The sequence below is a fragment of the Halichoerus grypus genome, chromosome 4, assembly GCF_964656455.1.
Source record: "Halichoerus grypus chromosome 4, mHalGry1.hap1.1, whole genome shotgun sequence".
Lineage (NCBI taxonomy): Eukaryota > Metazoa > Chordata > Mammalia > Carnivora > Phocidae > Halichoerus > Halichoerus grypus.
In genome coordinates, this window is record NC_135715.1 from 13,295,590 (window position 1) to 13,315,144 (window position 19,555).

The window sequence follows — 19,555 nt, forward strand, 5'->3', positions numbered from 1 at the left end:
CCTTATCAGAGCAGCTGCAGGCTGCACATAATTAGCAGCATCTGTCAACATTCACAGGGCCCCGGATAGCACAGGCGGGCCCTGCAGCCCTGCCCATCAGCAACCTCCAGCTTCTGGCACCTTAAAATCCACCAGACCTCAACAAAAGGACAGCCCCAACCCACCACTAGAAGGACACCGATACATTTTAGTGATACGAGCAGGACCACAGAGCAACTGCTAATTAATGTTAATGATCTAGAACAATTCTGTTCACATTAGCACTGAGACTTCAAATTAGCTAACTATCATAAAAACATATAAAATACTATTTACAGGGAGATGGTTATATTTATAATTACTGATTTTAAAGTCTCTCTTGTGTTATTATTTTTAAGGGGTATGAACATGGTCGATTAACCTCCCTTTTTATCTGATGCATTCTCGATTTAATTCAGCTTGAATATTTCTGTATCAAGTGTATTAAACTTGTTCTATGGCAACTTTTAGTTGTTTTCCTACATTTTGAACACATTTCCCTCACGAACATGTACAAAACCACACCGAACCAAACAAATCCAGAGGAAGTTTCATTAAATAAATTTATTTGTTAAAATAATTTAACTCCAAATACAACTGTTGAATTTGCATTGAGTTATAACTACAATTCATGTTTTAATCGAAATGTCAAGGTTTAACAACTGACATTGTTACAAAACAATAAACTGTTGTTCAATTTTAAATGGTCAGTTGTATTAGAGCTCAACAATTAACTGTGAACTATATCTCTGGGAAACCCCAAATCAATAATGATAAGTCTGTTTCCAAAACCCACTGCAGTCATTCTTGAAACCCTGATCAAGATTTAATAGATGCACAATGACACGTTATTTAAAAAAAATAAAATAGAAAGACCCCCATAGTCTTTAACATTTGATTGGCAAAGGAGACAAGTAAAGCTTACCAGTGTGAACACAAGGCTAGTGAGAAGAACAACAGCTAAAAAACAAAACAAACCAACAAAAAAACCAACAGCAACAAACAAAATACGCACTTTTCACATTCAGACATACGCAGACAACATTCCCACTGGAAAACTCCTGAAAACAAACAGCAGACATCCTTAGGCAACATTTCCTTATAAAGAAAAAGCAAGTATCAGTAGTTTTACCACAGAAAAGTGATGGCAACTCTAAGCGCTTAGTCAAAAGTTCAGTTCTAATTCTACAAACCAAAGGAGAAAATCATCGAAGCACCTTTCAATAGTTTAAGGAAGATTTTATGTAATGCTTTTGATCAGATGCTGGCTTGTTTGGTGTAAATTGAACAAAACGAAAGGCATCAGTTACCATCACTATCACAGCTTAAAAAACAACCCTGCCCTCCCCAAAAAAAGCTGCAACGAAAAAGAAAAAAAAAAAAAAACCTTCTAAAAAAACGCCGCCTTTGTTGAAAGTAAAATGAGGCAAAATGAAAACAAAAGAAAAGCTTATCACAAACAGCTAAAGAAAAAGTGGGTCTTTGGATCAAACCATAACATTTTTTAAGGCATGTTAGAAAAACTTTCACTTAACTAGTTGCTAGTCTGATCAGGGCATAAAACCAACAGCGACACAAGGTCGCCGACTTTTCTCCTGTAGCCACTGTGACGTCGTGTCATTTCATCCTGTTCTTCAGCTTGTTAGTAACATCTCCACCAACCCGTTCATTCAAACCCAGTTATATTCCTACCAGATGGAACACCAACAGGAAGGGCACAAGAGGGTTCCCACGTTTCTGGGGATCTCTGATGCTTTGTCACTAATCACGGAGGGAGATGTGGGAACACTGATCAGGCAGCCAGATCGGTTCTTGGCAATGTCTGTGCAGGAAAAGCCCGCCTTCTCGTCTGACACAGACACTTACTTCCCGACGGACATCCGAATGGTTAGATAATAATCTTTTCCACCTTACGTTTTTGCCATACCTTTCGTATTATTTAACTTCTTTTTCTGGTCTGCATAGCAATCCATAGTGTAAAACTTGGAGTCTTTACAGATGTGTTTAATATGTAATCTTAGTTGTCATAAATTGCTGTTAAATATGGAATTCTAAAAACAAAAACAATCATTCTGAGAAGTTAGAGGCTTCAAATCTCAGCCGATTCACTAGCCAATATTTCTATTTCTGTAGACAAATCATACTTCTTGAATCTCTGATTTCTCTAAATGTTTTCAGTTGAATCAACTGTGACATACCGAAACTGGTTTCAAGAAAACGGGTTAGAACTTTCTGTCCTGTAAACAAGGTGCTTCCCAATTGGGGGTTGTAAGAAAAAACTATGTTGAAGAATGCAAATATTCACAATTCAAAGATTTTTCACAATCACGACCTGTACCCACATATCTGTTTTCTCATCTGTGAAAAGTACTAGCCACCTTTTTGCTATCCTCTAAGCTCAGTGCCAGCTTACCAAGCATTCGGGGGCCAGCAGTGATTTCCATAATGTGTAAAAAAAGCCCACGCAAATAATTTAAACGGAAAAAAAAATGCTTTTGATACACGATATTCTGCAGTACGGATTCTCAGTATAGGCAATTATCTCTGACTTGTGCCAAATTCTTAGGAACAATAAACACACATGCACACACAAACACACACTCTTCTCTCAGGTACACACGTAAGACCAGAGGTTACTTGCACAAGTGTGTGAAGCCAGCAAAGTGTGAGGCGAGCACGCAGATCGCAGGCTCGGTGACAGTGCAGTTCTGAAGGCCAGATTCATCTCCAGAGGATTAGCTCAGGAGACTCTCTTCAGCATTTATGACTCTGAAGTTGGCTGAAAACCCTTCTACGCTTGATTGTAAAAACTTATGAATAGGTTTTTTCCTGTGCCATTAGTCATGCAAATGATAAATACTTCACGGCTATGAAAACCAAAAATGTCAGAGCTTGAGCACCTTTTCAAAACAAAATATTCACTCTAGCTTTGCCACTTCAGTAATCAGGGCAAAATTGTTATAAGAAAATCTTTATATAATTCCCCAGGAAAATTAAAGATAAAAGGTTTTGTGGTTTTGTGGTTTTTTTTTTTTTTGTCCCTTGCCTTCCACTCTATAATTTATGTTCTACTTTTAAGCCCAAATTATTTCACATGGTTATTCAATTTTTAGATGCCTGCAATAAACTCTGCTATAGCAAACTTGATTTCGAAAGCAGGTTAGCCAAGAATCACACCACAACCATAGCCCTTAAAGGCAAGAAGGAATTTGCTGCTTTAACGAGCGTAAAGATGCAAGATATCTGTGCTGTCCTGTGAGGTTTCTGCGAATGGGAACATGTGGATACAGCATGGCTTCATTTTCCTTACACGATGGTACTAGTTAATCTACCAGAACGCGTCTTGTGAGTAAGGCTAGGCAATCTTCCCGTTACAGTTGCTTCCTTCTTGTTCAGTAAAGTAATTAAGACCATCCCTGCTTTGTTAACAGAGGGTGGGCTTGGGGTTTTAATGCGGATCACACCCTTGGGAGAGCCTCCATCTTCTGTGGCAAAGCAGGTGATTTTAACACACTCTAAAGCCAGACTGTATTCCTACCACAACCTGTTCTGACCTCTGCTCTATCAAGGACCGATGCACGAGTTAGTTCCGTGTCACAGACTGGGATCACATCTACAATTAAGCATCAATTTTGAGAAACAGGAACACGTCAGCTGAGGAAAGATTCGCTCCCTGTAATGCTGTCGGCAGGTCGGTTGTTATCATCTTACTTGACGGGATACATTGGTTAGAAGCACTATCTCAAGTCCTGAAATTCAGTACTCTCCTAGGAAAATATTTCTCCTTTACTTATTTATTTATTTTTTAAAGAAGACAAAATATTTTAACTGTAAGTGGTCACAGGGCTTCTTCCGGTTTCTCTCTCATGGTTATTTTTAATGCATACAGTAGGTGCTTCTGTCAACCCAGTGACAAGGCCATCGTAGCTTTCGGAGGAGATCACCCTGTAGACCGACTGGCTAGGCCTTCAAATTGCAGGTGCACACAGGAGACCGAGGACCGTGGCGGAAACTGGAGTTACTGAACCCAAATGTTACTCAGAGATAGCAACTGACAATCACTGCTCAGTGCTGAATGAGGGCTGCTGTCTCACTGCAGATTCACACCACGCGTCCGGCAAGCGCCGCAGCCGCGCGGAGGAGGCGAGTGTCGCCTACGGCAGCGGGCGGGCCCCGTCCAGGACAGCCGTACTTGAATGCTATTGTATGTTACATGCAGAACAGCACGGGTCGTCTTTGTCGGGCTGCGCGGCATAGTTCATCTGCCTCACGATTTCTGCAAAGAGTTCGTCCACCATGGTTTTGCTCTTAGCGGAAGTCTCCATAAAGGGGCAGCCCCACTCCTCCGCAAGGGCTCTGCCTTCGTTGGAGGACACTTCTCTCTCACTTTCCAGGTCCACTTTGTTCCCAACCAAGATGACTGGCACTTTCTCATATCTACAAGAGAGTACACGACACACATGAATTGTAGAAGTTAGCACAAAGTTCAACGGCTAAAACGCATTTTCTCTTTTGTCCTTCTATTCTACTACAAATATTGTCTTCAGTTGCGTGAGAAATTATTTGCTCCACTTGGCTTGACGCCTACCTGAGGGCATTTAGAAGCTGCTCTCATAGTGGATCGTAAATGGGTTTTTTGAAAATGAGGTTAATTCATCAATTATACATCTTTGAAAATCAATTTACCTTTCCAGATATATTTGGAAAATTATTCTCAGAATCTCAGAATAAATCTTGTTAGGTGGATTAATTTAAATTTTTTTCATTTTAAGAGATGCTTATTCAAAATATCAGTTGATGAGGTAATAGCTCTACTGAAAAAACAATTTGTAATTGTCAGCATTTTTACTCTGTTCCATAAATACACATACTGGTCATGTGTGAATAGTTCCTGAATATGAAAAAAGAGAGGAGAGATCATTAGGAGGGAAACTATCAAATAAGACTACACTCTATCCCTTTATAAAACTGCTCTAGATTGGCCAGTTGAAAGACAATCATGGTTCTTTTCAGCCTGGCATGGATTAAACCTTTCAATCATTAGCTTTATTTGATGTTGTCTCTTCTTTTCCTTCCTAAACAGAACACGTGTGTCATAGTGTCCTTCCTCCCTGCCAGACGTTGAAACCTAAGGCCCACTGGGATTGTATTTAAGAGGTCGGGCCTCTGGGAGGTGAATAGGTCATGAATGGGACTGGTGCCCTTTTGTATATAAAGGGGATAGGTGAGTACTCCCTCACCCCTACCGCTGTGTGAGGACACAACATAACGAAGAGTCTATGAACTAGGGAAGCAGGCCATCATCAGACCTGGAATCTGCCAGAGGCTTGATCTCGGACTTCCAGCCTCCAGAACTGTGAGAAATGAATTCCTGTTGTTTAAGCCACATGGTCTATGGTATTTTTGTTACAGAGCCAGACAGAATAACACAAGGTGACTGTGAGTTATGACATTAGGAAAAGGCTCGACTAGTAAAGATAACAAATGATACGAAGGGAAGAAAGAAGAAAGGCCCTACATCATTTTGGTACCTAAAGATGATTCTCTTTACGATGCTTACTCCCTATGTAAAAATACATGGTGTTACTCTGCATGTTTATTTACTATTTTTATGTTTATTGTAAGAAATGTTGCTCATATATTTTCATAAGGCTATCATTTTTACTCTAAACACCATTTTAAAAGCTTCTTGTGATTTCATAGTAGAAATCAATGCGTGTGTGTGTTTGTACTGTCCCCTGAGCAGAGTGCCTCTCTAATTTATAAACAAAGCAAACTGCAAGATGGCACACAAGCAATAACAACGTGACTGGACACAGCTCATCTGCCAGAAAACTGTCACGTGGCGGAGACCTCACCGGGGCGGGGCTCGTACAGAGTTTCTAGCATTCAGGAAACTGAGTGAGGGCCGATGGCCACGATTAGCGAGAATACTTCCACGATCCCATCATCCTGGTAAGACGGGGTTCTCCCCGCACTCTAACCTGTAAAGCAAACTATATTCTCGGCAGAGGCTCGCTTTTTTCTCTGGCACGAGACCAAATGGAGAGTGGTTTCAACAGAGGGCACGTTCCAGGCAGCGTGCCACGTGGCGGTCTGAAACGTGAAAGCAACTTAAAGATGTGTAGGGGTAACAATATCAACGGTCAGTCTAGAACTTGGGTATCGTTTCGGCAGGAAACGGATTCAGACAACTCCAACTTCTATCGGTGACTTTGCATGAATTCACTGTACCTCAACCGAGCCTCACGCCTTCTGGCCCCATCCTACCGAGAACTCTGAACACAGGACCCGAGAGCCTCTCGTATCTTCCAGGACCCTTACCCACCAACAACTCTGTGTAGCCCGCGGCCTCGGGAAGGACAAACGGCCGCAAGATGAAGGCGCATTACAGACACTGTGTATCGGGTGCTCTGCATGCCACCCTCCTGACCTGCTGTGCAGAGAAGCCCGGCAGTGGCTACTGGTGCCAGTCACGTCGGGACGATGCCCCTTCCTTATGCGACTCGCAAACATATAATGCGCTTCATTTTTCTTATGAGAGTATATACGCCACAGCGTGTTTGAAAACACTTTGTTTGGCAGTGAGGTAACATAAACACTAATACAATTCAGTCACTGTATTGGTTGAATGTAATTAGGTTAAAAATTAATTTCAATCTGTTTACAAGACTTAACGACAAGGACAGCGATAAGACGTCACTTTCTAGTAGGAGTTAAGCATGACATATTTTAGAGAATATTTTTTAGTTTAAATACAGTAATATATCGTGTTTTATATGTAAAGAAATATTTCTTACACTCCTAAATAAAAACCACATATATGTGGGTTTTCAAAACTTGTAAAAATATCAAATCATTAACAGTTGTATGATACAATGTTTGAATAAAAAATCTGAATAAATGTTACCAAGAGAGTCTCAAAAGGGCAACCAGAACACTGCAAACACAGGTCCGTATGTAACAGCGTTTAATGACGGTCAAATGAAGACGACAATTTAGTTAGTTATCAGGGAGCCTGTCCATTATATCGCTATTCGAATTGTCAGTGGTCTTTTCTAAGACCAACACGCTAAAAATGCTAGAGAAATCCAGACTGATATCCTCAGAAGACTTTCAAAGACTGAATAAGGTCTTCAGGAAAAAAAAGGTATTATGTACATTTCACAATAGCAGACGGTGAGAAATTTTTGTCTCTTTCTGTTAACATTAAAATATGACACAGTAGAAAAGATTCTAAACTAGGATTTGGAGGCTCAGCTTCCAGCCCCACCACGGAGACTGCGAGACTGAGCAAACCATTTACTTGATTCACCTGTATTTCACTTCCTCGTCAGTAAAGGAAGGAGTAAGAGCGTGTGCTCCCACTTACCACACGGGGCTGCTGTAAAGCTCACGAGATAACCTAGAAACCCCCGAGGACTCGATCAAAGCAGGGTGGCGCTTCTCTCCCCTCCCGCCCACTGCCTCTCCCGAGTGTCAGATGCAAGAGACGCTGATGGGGGCGAGGAACTCCTGAGGACAGATGGGCAGGGCAGACTGACCCGGAGTCACGGAACGAAGGCAAGGGGAACGAAGCAAAGCCTTGTGTAGACGGAACAGAGAAGAGCCTGGGGGAACCTTCCTCCCTGCTGTAGCAAAACGGTGTCCTTAAAAACCAGCAAACAACGCCAGACCAGGACTCCAGTCCCAGAACTGCTTCCAGCTAGTCCTGTGAATTTGGAAAATTAACTATCTCTTGGTTCTCCAGTTTCTTGAACTGTAACACGAGCTGGACTAGACCATTTCTAAGGCACTCTTAAGCTAAAAATCAGAACATAGTGGGCCACTCCCATAATCAATCCGTATCATTTACCGAGTGATTGCTGAGCGCTGATCTCAGCACAACCCCAACAGGCTGATGTCTACAAGGGATGTGAAAGTATACAGCACGACTAAGGCCAAAATGTAGGGGAAACCCCACATCTCGTGGGGACCAGACACCAAGCAGTGGAGGCTTCCAACTCTACCCGTGGAGCGGCTCCTGCCCGGGCGCTGGGCTCGGGACCCGGCTGAGGGACGGCTGCAGCTGCGGGAGTACGGGAGGCTCTACTGAAAGCAGCCTGCAAGCAGCATAAAGAATTAGTGATAACCAACCAAGGCGTCGTATATCTATGCACCCACGTAACACGTGATTATTTGATAAGAGCCTACTACATGTCAGATGCTATTCAAGACACTTAAGATACATCGATGAACGCAACAAAGATCTTTGCCCTCACAGTGATGACAATCTAGCAGAGGAGACAGACATCCGACAATAAACACGAGTAAATAATTACTGACGGGTTAAGTGCACTGGAGAAAAGAAAATGTAGGTCTGGGCAGGGACTGGGGGACAGGTGCAATTTTAAAGTAGATGCTCAGGGTAGGCCTCGGGAAGGTGGTGTGTGAGCAAAGACATGACAGGAGTAGGGAGTTTGCCGAGTGGGTACCTGGGAAAGAGCATTCCAGCAGGACCTGGAGCAGACAATGTGGAAGCCGGGGGGGAGGGGCGGTAGGGGAGCGCGTGCGGTGGTTCAGCGAATAGCCCACGGCCTGCGGGGTCCATCTGTGTCACCTCCCACAGCTCCTGCGGCCTGAAACCCTCTGGTGCAGGGAACTAGCTCACTGGAGGCTAAAGAGAACTTGGGAATCTGGGTGGCAGAAGTGACCTCAGAAGACAAATGTGACAGTTATGACAGGGTCAACTCTATTATTTAGGAAGCCTAGGCACTTGGATAGTAGGTGATGGCAGTTCCTTTTATGTTCTAGATCTGTTAATAGTTTTACCAGTTGCCTTCAATTCCCCCCTAACTAACATCATTTGGGAGTGAAACTGAAGATGCAAAATTCCAAAAAATATTCAGCTGACATATTATTGTTAACCTGATCACGAGCAGGATACCACCTTGTCCACGTCTTAAACATCAGCTGGTTTCTCTTCAACTTTAGCGTATCTTCCTTGACATTTCCTTTAAGGGCATGCCCAGGGTTATGGTTATGTAGCTCAAATCAGTTTAGAGTCTGCAGACAAACACATGTTTTATCAACATGCATTTTCAGATTGCTTATCGTGTATTCACGAGCATGATTACATAATGTATTGATAAATAAAACTCGTTCTTTTAAGTAGGTCTGCTTAATGCACTGAATGGAACATCAGAAATACGGCTCCAGCATCACCCAGAGGGAGAACGTGGATAGGCTTCGCAGTGAGGCAGCTTTGTAGAGTTCAAAACATTTGATGCTTTCCAATGGTCTTTATGTTGTTTTCTCCTTTTTTGGTAACTGTCCTGATACGTGTGTATGTGTATGTATGTATATCTTATTTGTGGTTGTGTCTAAACTTGGCCGATTGGCAAAATTACTTGAGAATTAAAACATACTGATCCCCAGGCCCTACTCCAGAGCTACTGAATCTGAATCTGTGGGGTCAGGACCCACAAAGAGCCTATTAAAATATGTATCTATATGTGTAAGCTCTGAAGACTAATTGTGAGGTTCAGCAGGGCTTAGAAATCACTGGCCTCATCTACTAGTTCGTGACCCCAAATAATACCATATTTATATAGTTCTTGGTTTTCCATTGTGGCAAGTCCAGAATCATTCCTCCTTCCCTTCATTTATTCCCCCGTGATAAGTTGTAGACAGAAACCCTACTGTCAGCCCCTTTAACTCCCTTTGGAAGGTGTTACATTGTAGCATATTTTAAAAAGGCCATGTTTCACGTAAATTTTATCATGCTGCTTTCTTCTTAAGTCACTTTTTCACAAGCAGGTTAAACTACAATTCTCTCTGAATTCAGGAATGAACATCAGAAAGATTTTTATAGGTCCCCTTATTCAACCTTCTACCCGTGTTAAAAATCTCATCTACCGAGAGAGTCTCAAGGCAAAATGTCAAACCACTCGATGCTCCAATCACTTCCATGACAACCTTACCAAATGGTTATATTTGAACCTCATTAGTGATGCGGAACTCCTATCTCAAACAACCCGTTCTGTCCTTTCTGTCAGTTCTGTGAAACATTAGTGTTAAAAAGTCAATGTTAAAAACTTTATCCCGATCTCATGAGCTGTCATTTGTAACATCTTGGCCCTTCCCAGAGGTTCTAGTTCTTTTACCCTTTTGAATATAGAAATCTTTTCTTTTCTCCAAAATGAAAATAGGTTTTCTTTCCCCTCTCCCTGGTCAGATTAAGTAAGTACAGTTGACCCCAAACAATGCGGGAAGTGGGCCGCTGACCTCATATAATTTTTTTTTTCGCATATAACTTCTGACTCCTCCAAAACAGCTGGTAGTAGCCTACTATTACTGGAAGCCTTACCGATAACATAAACAGTTGTTTAACATGTATTTTGTATGTTATATGTATTACATACTGTATTCTTACAATAGAGTAAGCTAGAGAAAAGAAAATGTTAAGAAAATCATAAAAAATACATTTATAGTACTATACTGTATTTATTGAAAAAAATCTGCATGTAAGTGGACCCGCACAATTCAAACCTGTGTTGTTTAAGGGTCAACCGTAATACATAATGATAAAAATCCCCAGCAATATTTAAATAGGTAAAGAGGAAAATGAAAAATGTTTTTAGTCGCGTCTCCGTGAGAACAATCTAACTATTTTGGTGTATAGCCTTCCAGACTATTTTCCCATATGAATCTATATAAACATAGATATAAATTCTTGTAAAAGGCGATTATACCAATCATATTCAGTAGTTTCAATGTTCACTTGGTATCATGGAAATTTCTATTTCAATAAATGATACACATTTTAAGGGCTAAGGAGTATTACATTTCATAGGTCCTATACTAAACTGTACCATAATTTAATTATTCCTTCCCTATTAGTACATATGAAGGGCTCCCATCCCCCCATTTTTTTTTTTTACTAACATAAACAGCAATCTGATGAACTACACCTAGAAGTGTGATTTCCGCCTCAATGGTATACACGTGTGTCTGTGTGTGTACAACATAACCCTTGAACCAGAAAACTCATATTTCTAAGTGAGTGCATCAGATTGTTGTGTACACACACATAGACTTAACTGACATCCCAAAATATATATTTCAACCAACAGTGCTTAAATTAAGAGTGTCTGTTTCCCCACCCTTGGGGTTGATATTTTTAATCTTTCAATAAAGTATTGAAGAAAAAGGACTGTTTCTGGCTAGGAGGTGACGGCTCTACCACAGCTTGCTAGCATGAAACATCAATACTTCTTGTAAGGATGGAAAACATGAGCTAAGTAAGGCTGCTCTCTTCCTCTAGACTGACTTGTTTTGAAGTGACTGAATATTCATCTTAAAGGGCATTTCTGGTAATTTAGTTTGAATAATGAAAGGAAACCACAATCCTCCACTCTGACTTTCTCTTGGTTACAGAATGCATACTGAAGAAGAACAGAGAGAAATTTGTAAATGTAATATAAAAATTAAGCAAGGAGAGTAATGACATTAAAAAGATATTCAAAGTTACCAGGGATACTTCATACCAAGGTTAATAAAGATAATCTGCTTTCCAAGAAATTAAGAGCTGACACTGTATCAGAAGAATGGATTCCTAATAGCTTGTGAGGGACCAATTGATCATGACAAAGCTACTCAGGCATTTTAAATGTATTAAATAGCTACTTGAGGGAGAAAATATTTTTACATCTGACAAAGACACATCTGATAAAGGATTATAATCCAAAATATACAAAGAAGCCTTGAAACTCAACAACAGGAAAACAACCCAATAAAAAAACAAGCCAAAGACCTTAACAGACACCTCATCAAAGAAGATATACAGATGGCAAATAAGCGTATAAAAAGATGTTCCACCCTCATACGTCATCAGGGAAATGCAAATTATAACAATGAAATATTACTACACACCGACTAGAGTGGCCAAAATCCAGAACACTGACACCACCAAATATGCTGGTGAGAATGTGAAGCAACAGGAACTCTCATTTCTGGTGGAAATGTAAAATGTTAAAACCACTTTGGTGGTTTCCTACAAAACTACACATACTCTTACCATACAATCCAGCAATCCTTAGTATTTACCCAAAAAAGCTGAAAACTTATGTCCACACAAAAACCTGCACATGGATGTTTATAGCAACTTTATTCATAACTGCCAAAACTTGGAAGCAACCAAAATGTCCTTCAGTAGATGAATGGATAAATAAATTGTGGTCTATCCAGACAATGGGATTTCATTTGGCATTAAAAAGAAATGAGGTATCAAGCCATGAAAAGAAAGGGAGGAATACTAAATGCACATTACTAAGTGAAAGAAACCAATCTGAAAAGGCTACATACTGTATGATTTCAACTATATGACATTCTGGAAAATGCAAAACTATAGAGACAGTTAAAAGATCAGTGGTTGCCAGGAATTGGGATGGGGAAGGGAAGGGATAAATAGGTGGAACGCAGAGTATTTTTAGGGCAGTGAAAATACTCTGTAGGATACCATAATGATGGATACAAGTTATTAAACAACTGTCTAAATCCACAGAATGTATAACACAGAGTAAACTCTAAGGTAAGAGTAAACACTATGGACTTTGGGTGATTATGATGTATCAATGTAGGTTCATCAATTCTAACAAATGTACCACTCTGGTGGGGATTGTTGATAATGGGGGAGCCTATGCATGTGTGGGGTCAGGGGGTTATATGGGAAATCTCGGTTTTTCCTTCTCTTTTCTCTTTGCCCACTTTACCAGGAAGATGACCACAACTGTGAGAACTGTGTGGCAGTGCAAAAGGCTATTAGCCAACTTTAATTAACATTGATAGAATACTCCACTCACTAAAAGCAGAATACAGTCCTCCTGAAGTGTGGGGAACAGTCACTAGGATAGACCATATTTGAGCTAATAAAAACTGTAACAAATGTCAAAGAACTGAAATGATACAAGATATGTTCTCAGACCATAACAGAATTAAATTAAAATCAGTAACAGAAAGATATTAGAAAATCTACAAATATTTGGAAACCATACACTTCTAAATAACCCATGGGTCAAAGAAGACATCACAAGGAAAACTAGAAAAGATTTAAGAGAAAGAAAATGAAAATATAACACACCAAAACTTGTGGGATACAGTTAAAGCACGTCACAGAGAAAAATCATAGCCCTGCTCAGGGGCTGACATTAGCTTTCCACTGTTAACCGTATCGTACCTAACCCTTTCTGTTTAGTTCTTCAGCTAGCCAAACTCTTGCCCTTCATATCTAATTCAACCTTACTTCCTACAACTTTCCAAAGAGAATCTTCTGCTCTAAATTCTGTTTCCTTGTTCAGAGCGGTCATTTAACCATAGTGGCCCTCACCAATCAAATTGTTATTTTTATTATCTTTTGATTTTTTTCAAGTTTTTATTTAAATTCCAGTTAGTTAAAATACAGGGCAATACTAGTTTCAGGTGCAGAATTCAGCAGCTCATCACTTCCCACCAAATTCTAGCTACCACTCAAAGCTCAGGTCAAATTTCATCTCTTTTAATAAATATCTTCCCTTACTTTTGTAACAAATTAGCTCATTTGTCTGAACTCTCATTTACATTTTACACCATTAAGAATGTGGGGTGCACAGATTTTCATTAATGTATCTCTTGAGTATCCACTAGGCATTGTGTGAGGGACTAGGGATATTAGACAAATGAGAGGTCCCTGAAGTTTACATTCAAGTTGGAGGAAACACTATAAAACAGACAATATAAAGATCGTGATGGCTGTTATGAAGAAAACCGATCGTGATTATTATATAGTTAACCTGGGCAAGCCACTATTAATTACCCTGGGTGATTAAAGAAGGCATTGTGGGGAAGATGAAACTGAAGCACAAGCTTGAAGATAGAAAGTTGAATGAACCATGGGAAAAACCTGGAATTAAACATTTGAGACAGAAGAAAATATAAAAGATAGGCAGTAGGAAAGAAGCAGGCTTATTCAGGAACAAAAAGGAGACTGGCATGGTTACATCATAAAGAGCAAGAGGAGAGAGTATGAGGGATCAAAAGGACCGAGGGCCACTATTCTAAGAACAGGAGAAAACCACTGAAGGCCATTCAGCAGGGAAGTTACAAAGCATGTGTGTTAGAGATCAGTGTCGCTAACAGGCAGAGAATGGATCCGGGGGGCACAACAGGAGCAGGGAGATAGGAGACACCTGCAGTGTTCTGGGCATGAGACAACAAGCACTCGAACTGGGATGATGGCAATGACAATGGAAAGAAAGAAGATATAAAATATATTTGGAGTTTGTACCAACAAGATATACTAATAGACTGGCTGAAAGACACAGGGCAGGCCGTGGTTTTGGCAAAGAGAAATCAGAAATGATTCATAGGTAAGCTATTGTTTTTACAAGTATAGTTTTGTCTCACGACTAAGAACATAGGACCCCAAAGGGAACTACCATATGCCTATTACCCTGTTTCTAATACGCTTCACTGTGACCATGTTTAAAATGATCTTGGTTATCAAATCACTACTGCTTACTAAGAAGATTTTGGTTTATCATGGAGTTCTTTTTTTTTTTTTTAAAGATTTTATTTATTTATTTGAGAGAGAGAGAATGAGAGACAGAGAGCATGAGAGGGAGGAGGGTCAGAGGGAGAAGCAGACTCCCCGCTGAGCAGGGAGCCCGATGCGGGGACTCGATCCCGGGACTCCAGGATCATGACCTGAGCCGAAGGCAGTTGCTTAACCAACTGAGCCACCCAGGCGCCCTCATGGAGTTCTTAATAAGCATTAAAGATCACCTCCTCTTGGCTTCAAGTTTACAAAATGATTATTTTCCCGTAGAATTAGCTACTTCTTTTTCCTATAAAAGTTTTATTTTTAAAATATCCTACTCAGGTTATTCACTTCATGTTTACCTTAATATTTTCTGGATTTCCACCTATCATTTACTGACTATACCTGTGAGTTTCTTTAAAGATGTATGTTGTCTCCAGAGACAAACTTTTCTTTTACTGTTTAAGATAAAAATCATTTGCCACTCAAATTGGTCTTCGAAGGTCTTCCTATATATTCTCAAATTATTAATAAAAAGAGAATGATATTTTAGCTTTCAACTCTTACCAAACACTTGGACATTTTATTTCTGAAAGTTTGTGAATGATAATTATGCAACACTATAAATGTACATTTTTTAGCTCTTTCTAAATTATTACTTTATTAAAGTCTTTAAGAGTCTTAGAAAAATATATTAAATAGGACACAAAAAAGAACTCATCATAAAAGGAAAGGTTAATGAACTGGACTTCATTAAAATTAAGAATTTATGGTCATTAAAAGAAACTATTAAGCAAGTTAAAAGGTAAACCAAAAATTGGGAAAAGGTATTTGCAACACACGTATCTAACAAAGGACTTCTATCCAGAATGTATACAGAATTTCTACAAGAGAAAACAACAATACAGTTTTTAAATGGACAAAACACTTGCAGGTATTTCTTTTAAGAAGACACCCATCATCATTAAGTATGTGAAAAGGTGCTCAACATCATCACATGCCAGGGAAACAAAAACTAAAACCACAATGAGGTACCACTAGAATCTTACCAGATTAGCTAAAATTAAAAAGACTGACAGGATCCGTGGAAGAGGAAATTGGTACAGCTACTTTGGAAAATCACTTGGCAGTATTTGCTACTGCTGAACGTATGCATCTACAACCCAATAATTCCACTCCTAGGTATACACCAAGAGAAAGTGTCCATGTATGCAGAATCTTCAAAGAGGCATTAATCATAATAGCCCCCATCTAGAAACTACCCAAATGCCCATGCGCAGGAGAGAGAGTGAAACCATGGTGTATACATACAAGGGGACTACTGCAGCTCAGGGAGGAATTACCTGCTGCTATATGTAACATGGATGACTCTCACAAAGAGGATGCTGAAGGACAGAAGTCAGCAGCTCGGGAGTAGACACAACTCATCTGTGTTGGTCTCTCAGTATGGAAGTGACAGGGACGGAACATGAAGGAAACTGCTGTTCCTTGAAATGTCTGTCCTGCCTCTTCATCTGGGATTTGTCCAGCTGGACCCCTAAGATAGATGCACGTTACGGCACAGAAGTGATACCTCAATAAAAAAAATAAATTGAAACTGCAAAAAGAAAATCAATAAATAAGATAATTATCTAAATGATTTCCTCATTAAAATAGGAACAGAAAATAACCTTCAAGACAAACTGAGTGAGCATGCATGTTGGCTACGGGGTTTAAGGCACATAAAGCGCATGATTCAGCCGATCAGTTAAGTTTATTACTCAGCTGAACGCTGCTAATCAATTTTAAATTTCATCCAGGTTCTATGCTGTTTAATTTATATTCGAAACTGGCTGAAGACTGAAAGCGTAAGGAATACTAATACTGAAGTACATGTCATTGGAAATACAAATGATGATAATTTTGAACATTTTCTTCACTCTCCGATCTATAAATTGGATTCATCTGACCACAGTTCTTTTCAGGCTTATCAAGATAACCACAGCACTTCAAATACCTCTATTAAAAAGAAAAAATACAGGGATGACTACACATTTAATTTGGCTTTTTATTTATTAGAAATGGAGATTTTCTACCCCCATAATGTGTTATTTGTAAGGAAGTGTTTACAACTAGAGGCCTAAAATCTTGTCACTTAAAAACCAAATGCAAAAAATTATCTGAATAAACCAGTTGATTCTTATTTTTTTTTTAAAGCGCAATATTCACGATACCCAAAATAAGGTAGAAGAAAGCAGTGATTGGTCTATCTTTGATACTTTAATGTGTAGCTAAATTTCAATCTGTATTTTAATATATATTCAGTCACCAAATCAAAATATATCATTTTAAAAATCTGTCAGCAAAGTACGGGTCTTCCTACATAATTTAAATAGCAGGGAAAACTCAAGCTTGGATGCATATATGAAGAACACGCAGCTTTCATCTATCAAAGGAACAAATGTGTTCAGACATAAAACATGCGTTTTACCTTTAGTGAGAGTTGCAATCTGAAACCTGTGCATTTAAAAACAGGTCTAACTATTGTACTTGAAGAGACTACACTGAGTCAATTGCTCAGGAATAGCAAGTTTTCTGAACTGTTACATACATTTTTACCAGGTTAAGTTACAGAATACATCTTCTTGGCACCTCTTCATTTCAGAATTTCTGACAAAAATGTTTACGAATGAAAACTCCCATGTCTCTGGTACACAGTTAAAGATCAATTACAAATACTGTTTAAAAGCTACTTTTGAATGAAGAAGATTTAAAGATGCAGCAAAGCGGGCGCCTGGGTGGCTCAGTTGGTTAAGCGACCGCCTTCAGCTCAGGTCATGATCCTGGAGTCCCTGGATCGAGTCCCGCATAGGGCTCCCTGCTCAGCAGGGAGTCTGCTTCTCCCTCTGACTCTCCCTCCTCTCATGTGCTCTCTCTCATTCTCTCTCAAATAAATAAATAAAATCTTTAAAAAAAAAAAAAAAGATGCAGCAAAGCTATGAAGAGCTAAAACTTTTTAGGAACTTTTAAATGATGAATAGGGTAGTATTTGTCCTGGGAGATTGTTCTACGATTGTAGTATAGGATATCAAAACATTTCTACTTTCCAAGTTAAAATACAAACAGCACCAAAGGATATCAAAATATTTCTTACTTTCCAAGTTACAATACCAACAGCACCAAATAAAACTGAAAGAAAAAGCTAACCTCAAAACCCAACACATCGGATGTCTAGAAAGCTTGGTTTCTAGACAAGAGAATTAGGATTTCTTCTCTCCAGCAATAAAGACCTTGGGGGAAGAACACATCAGTTACGCATGGTGCTATAATTGGTTGGTTCAACCAGCGTAAGACCAACTGGTGGTATCTATTAAAGAGGGTTTTTTTGGTTTTTTTTTTGAACCAGGAGAATAACAGGTGACAGATGGAAAATGCAACACCAAACAAATGCACAATGAAAGAGCTGTAAACTACCACTATTGGCAGAGGTTAGGGTGCCCACCAGCAGCCAAAGGAGAAGGATGAGCTACAGACACTGATTCAAACCAACACCGAAGTAAAAGAAATTAGAAACAGTTGTAAAAAGTCTCTGTGGGAGCCAGCAAGGAAGAATGGCTGGTGAGCACAAAGTCTTCAGTAGCCTTTAATAGTCATCAGGTTTGGGATGAGGGGCCGTAACAGGTCTAGTGCAGAGAGTACAGAGGATGGGGAGAGCAAGCATTAGTGGATGTGAGAAAATCTGTCCCTTCACTTTCATTCCTGCTACAGAAACCTTTGAACTATGCAATAGTCTCCTAGCTGATCCCACCTCCAATTCCTCACCTCTGTATTCTATCCTTTATGCCACCGCCACAGTATTTATCTTAAAACATTGCACACAGTTTTCTCCCCATCCCCCTGAACCCGCTACCTCAGGAAAAAAAAAATGTGTTGGCTTTGCAATGACTAGATAAAGCTTATCCCTAGGCTAAGAGTCAAGGTCAACCACAATTTGGCCCCTGGCTAAAATCCTAATGGAGTGCATTATTATAAGGGAGAGAAAACTGCATTTGGATTTAGGGGACCTAGAAAAAGCCCAGCTCTGCTCCCTTGGATGTCAGGTGACCTTTCTGAGCTGCAGGTTCCTTATTTGTGACACAGAAATATTAATGATACTCAGGCATTATGTTGAGGAGCACGACGGTGGTGATTTTCCTAATAATAGCTGGCATCTGTAGACAGCTTAGGTGCCAGACACCGCTAGGCAGTTTACATGAATTAGCCATGAAAGTATTATGGATACTGTAAAATACTACAGAAATGCTAATTATTCTTTTCGAAATTCGCTCAAACCATCTGTTAGTCAAGTCAGTTCTAGAATCTTAATTGTGGTGATAGATCTGTAAAAAACGTACGAAAAATGTTACATAAAATCTTCTCTCCTCTATCTCTGGCTCCCGTTGGTCTGGCAAGGATGAGTCAATCTAACCGTCTATGGAAGACCATTCGATTTGAGAAAAAAACAGGATAAATGTGATTCCTTCTACTATCAAAGGCTGACAATTTCCCATCTTCTCCAAACAGAAGTTATCTTTTCTTATTCTAGTCATCTTCTCACTCCAAACACTGCTAAGTCATTAGATATGAGCCATGGCTCAGCCCTAGTGAGATAATGAAAGAAAACAGAGAACAACACAAAACAAAACTCCGAAGAGAGTTAGGAGCTCTGGGATAAAGTCTGGTGTCTGCTTCACACCAGCCATGCTCCCTTTGCAGTCAGATCTGGGCCCTCAGGAAAACAAGGGCTAGGAATGTTTTCTATCTACGTACCTCTATCGCAGTGCTGCAATCAATTCTTCTATAAACATGCAAACAGAGGAGTACATAAAATGAAGATCTTCAAATACAACAGTTTTTGCATATAGACCACAGTGGAAATGTCACAGAAACAATATCCCTGGTCACCAGTCTGAGAAAAGCATTTTTGGATGAACACTATCCAGAGTATTTTATTTTTTATTCTTT

The 19,555-nt window shown here is 39.7% G+C and overlaps 1 protein-coding gene across 1 annotated transcript in view; it reads right to left on the reverse strand.

The window, feature by feature from the left end:
- Window positions 1-556: 556 nt before the first annotated feature.
- The window catches only part of RAP2A (RAP2A, member of RAS oncogene family), a 34,890-nt gene continuing 15,891 nt past the window's right edge, over window positions 557-19,555 (reverse strand). Inside the window, exon 2 of the mRNA XM_036068365.2 lies at window positions 557-4,455. Within this exon, the coding sequence (XP_035924258.1) occupies window positions 4,218-4,455 (238 nt within the window). The 3' untranslated portion in view covers window positions 557-4,217. The remainder of the gene's footprint in view (window positions 4,456-19,555) is intronic.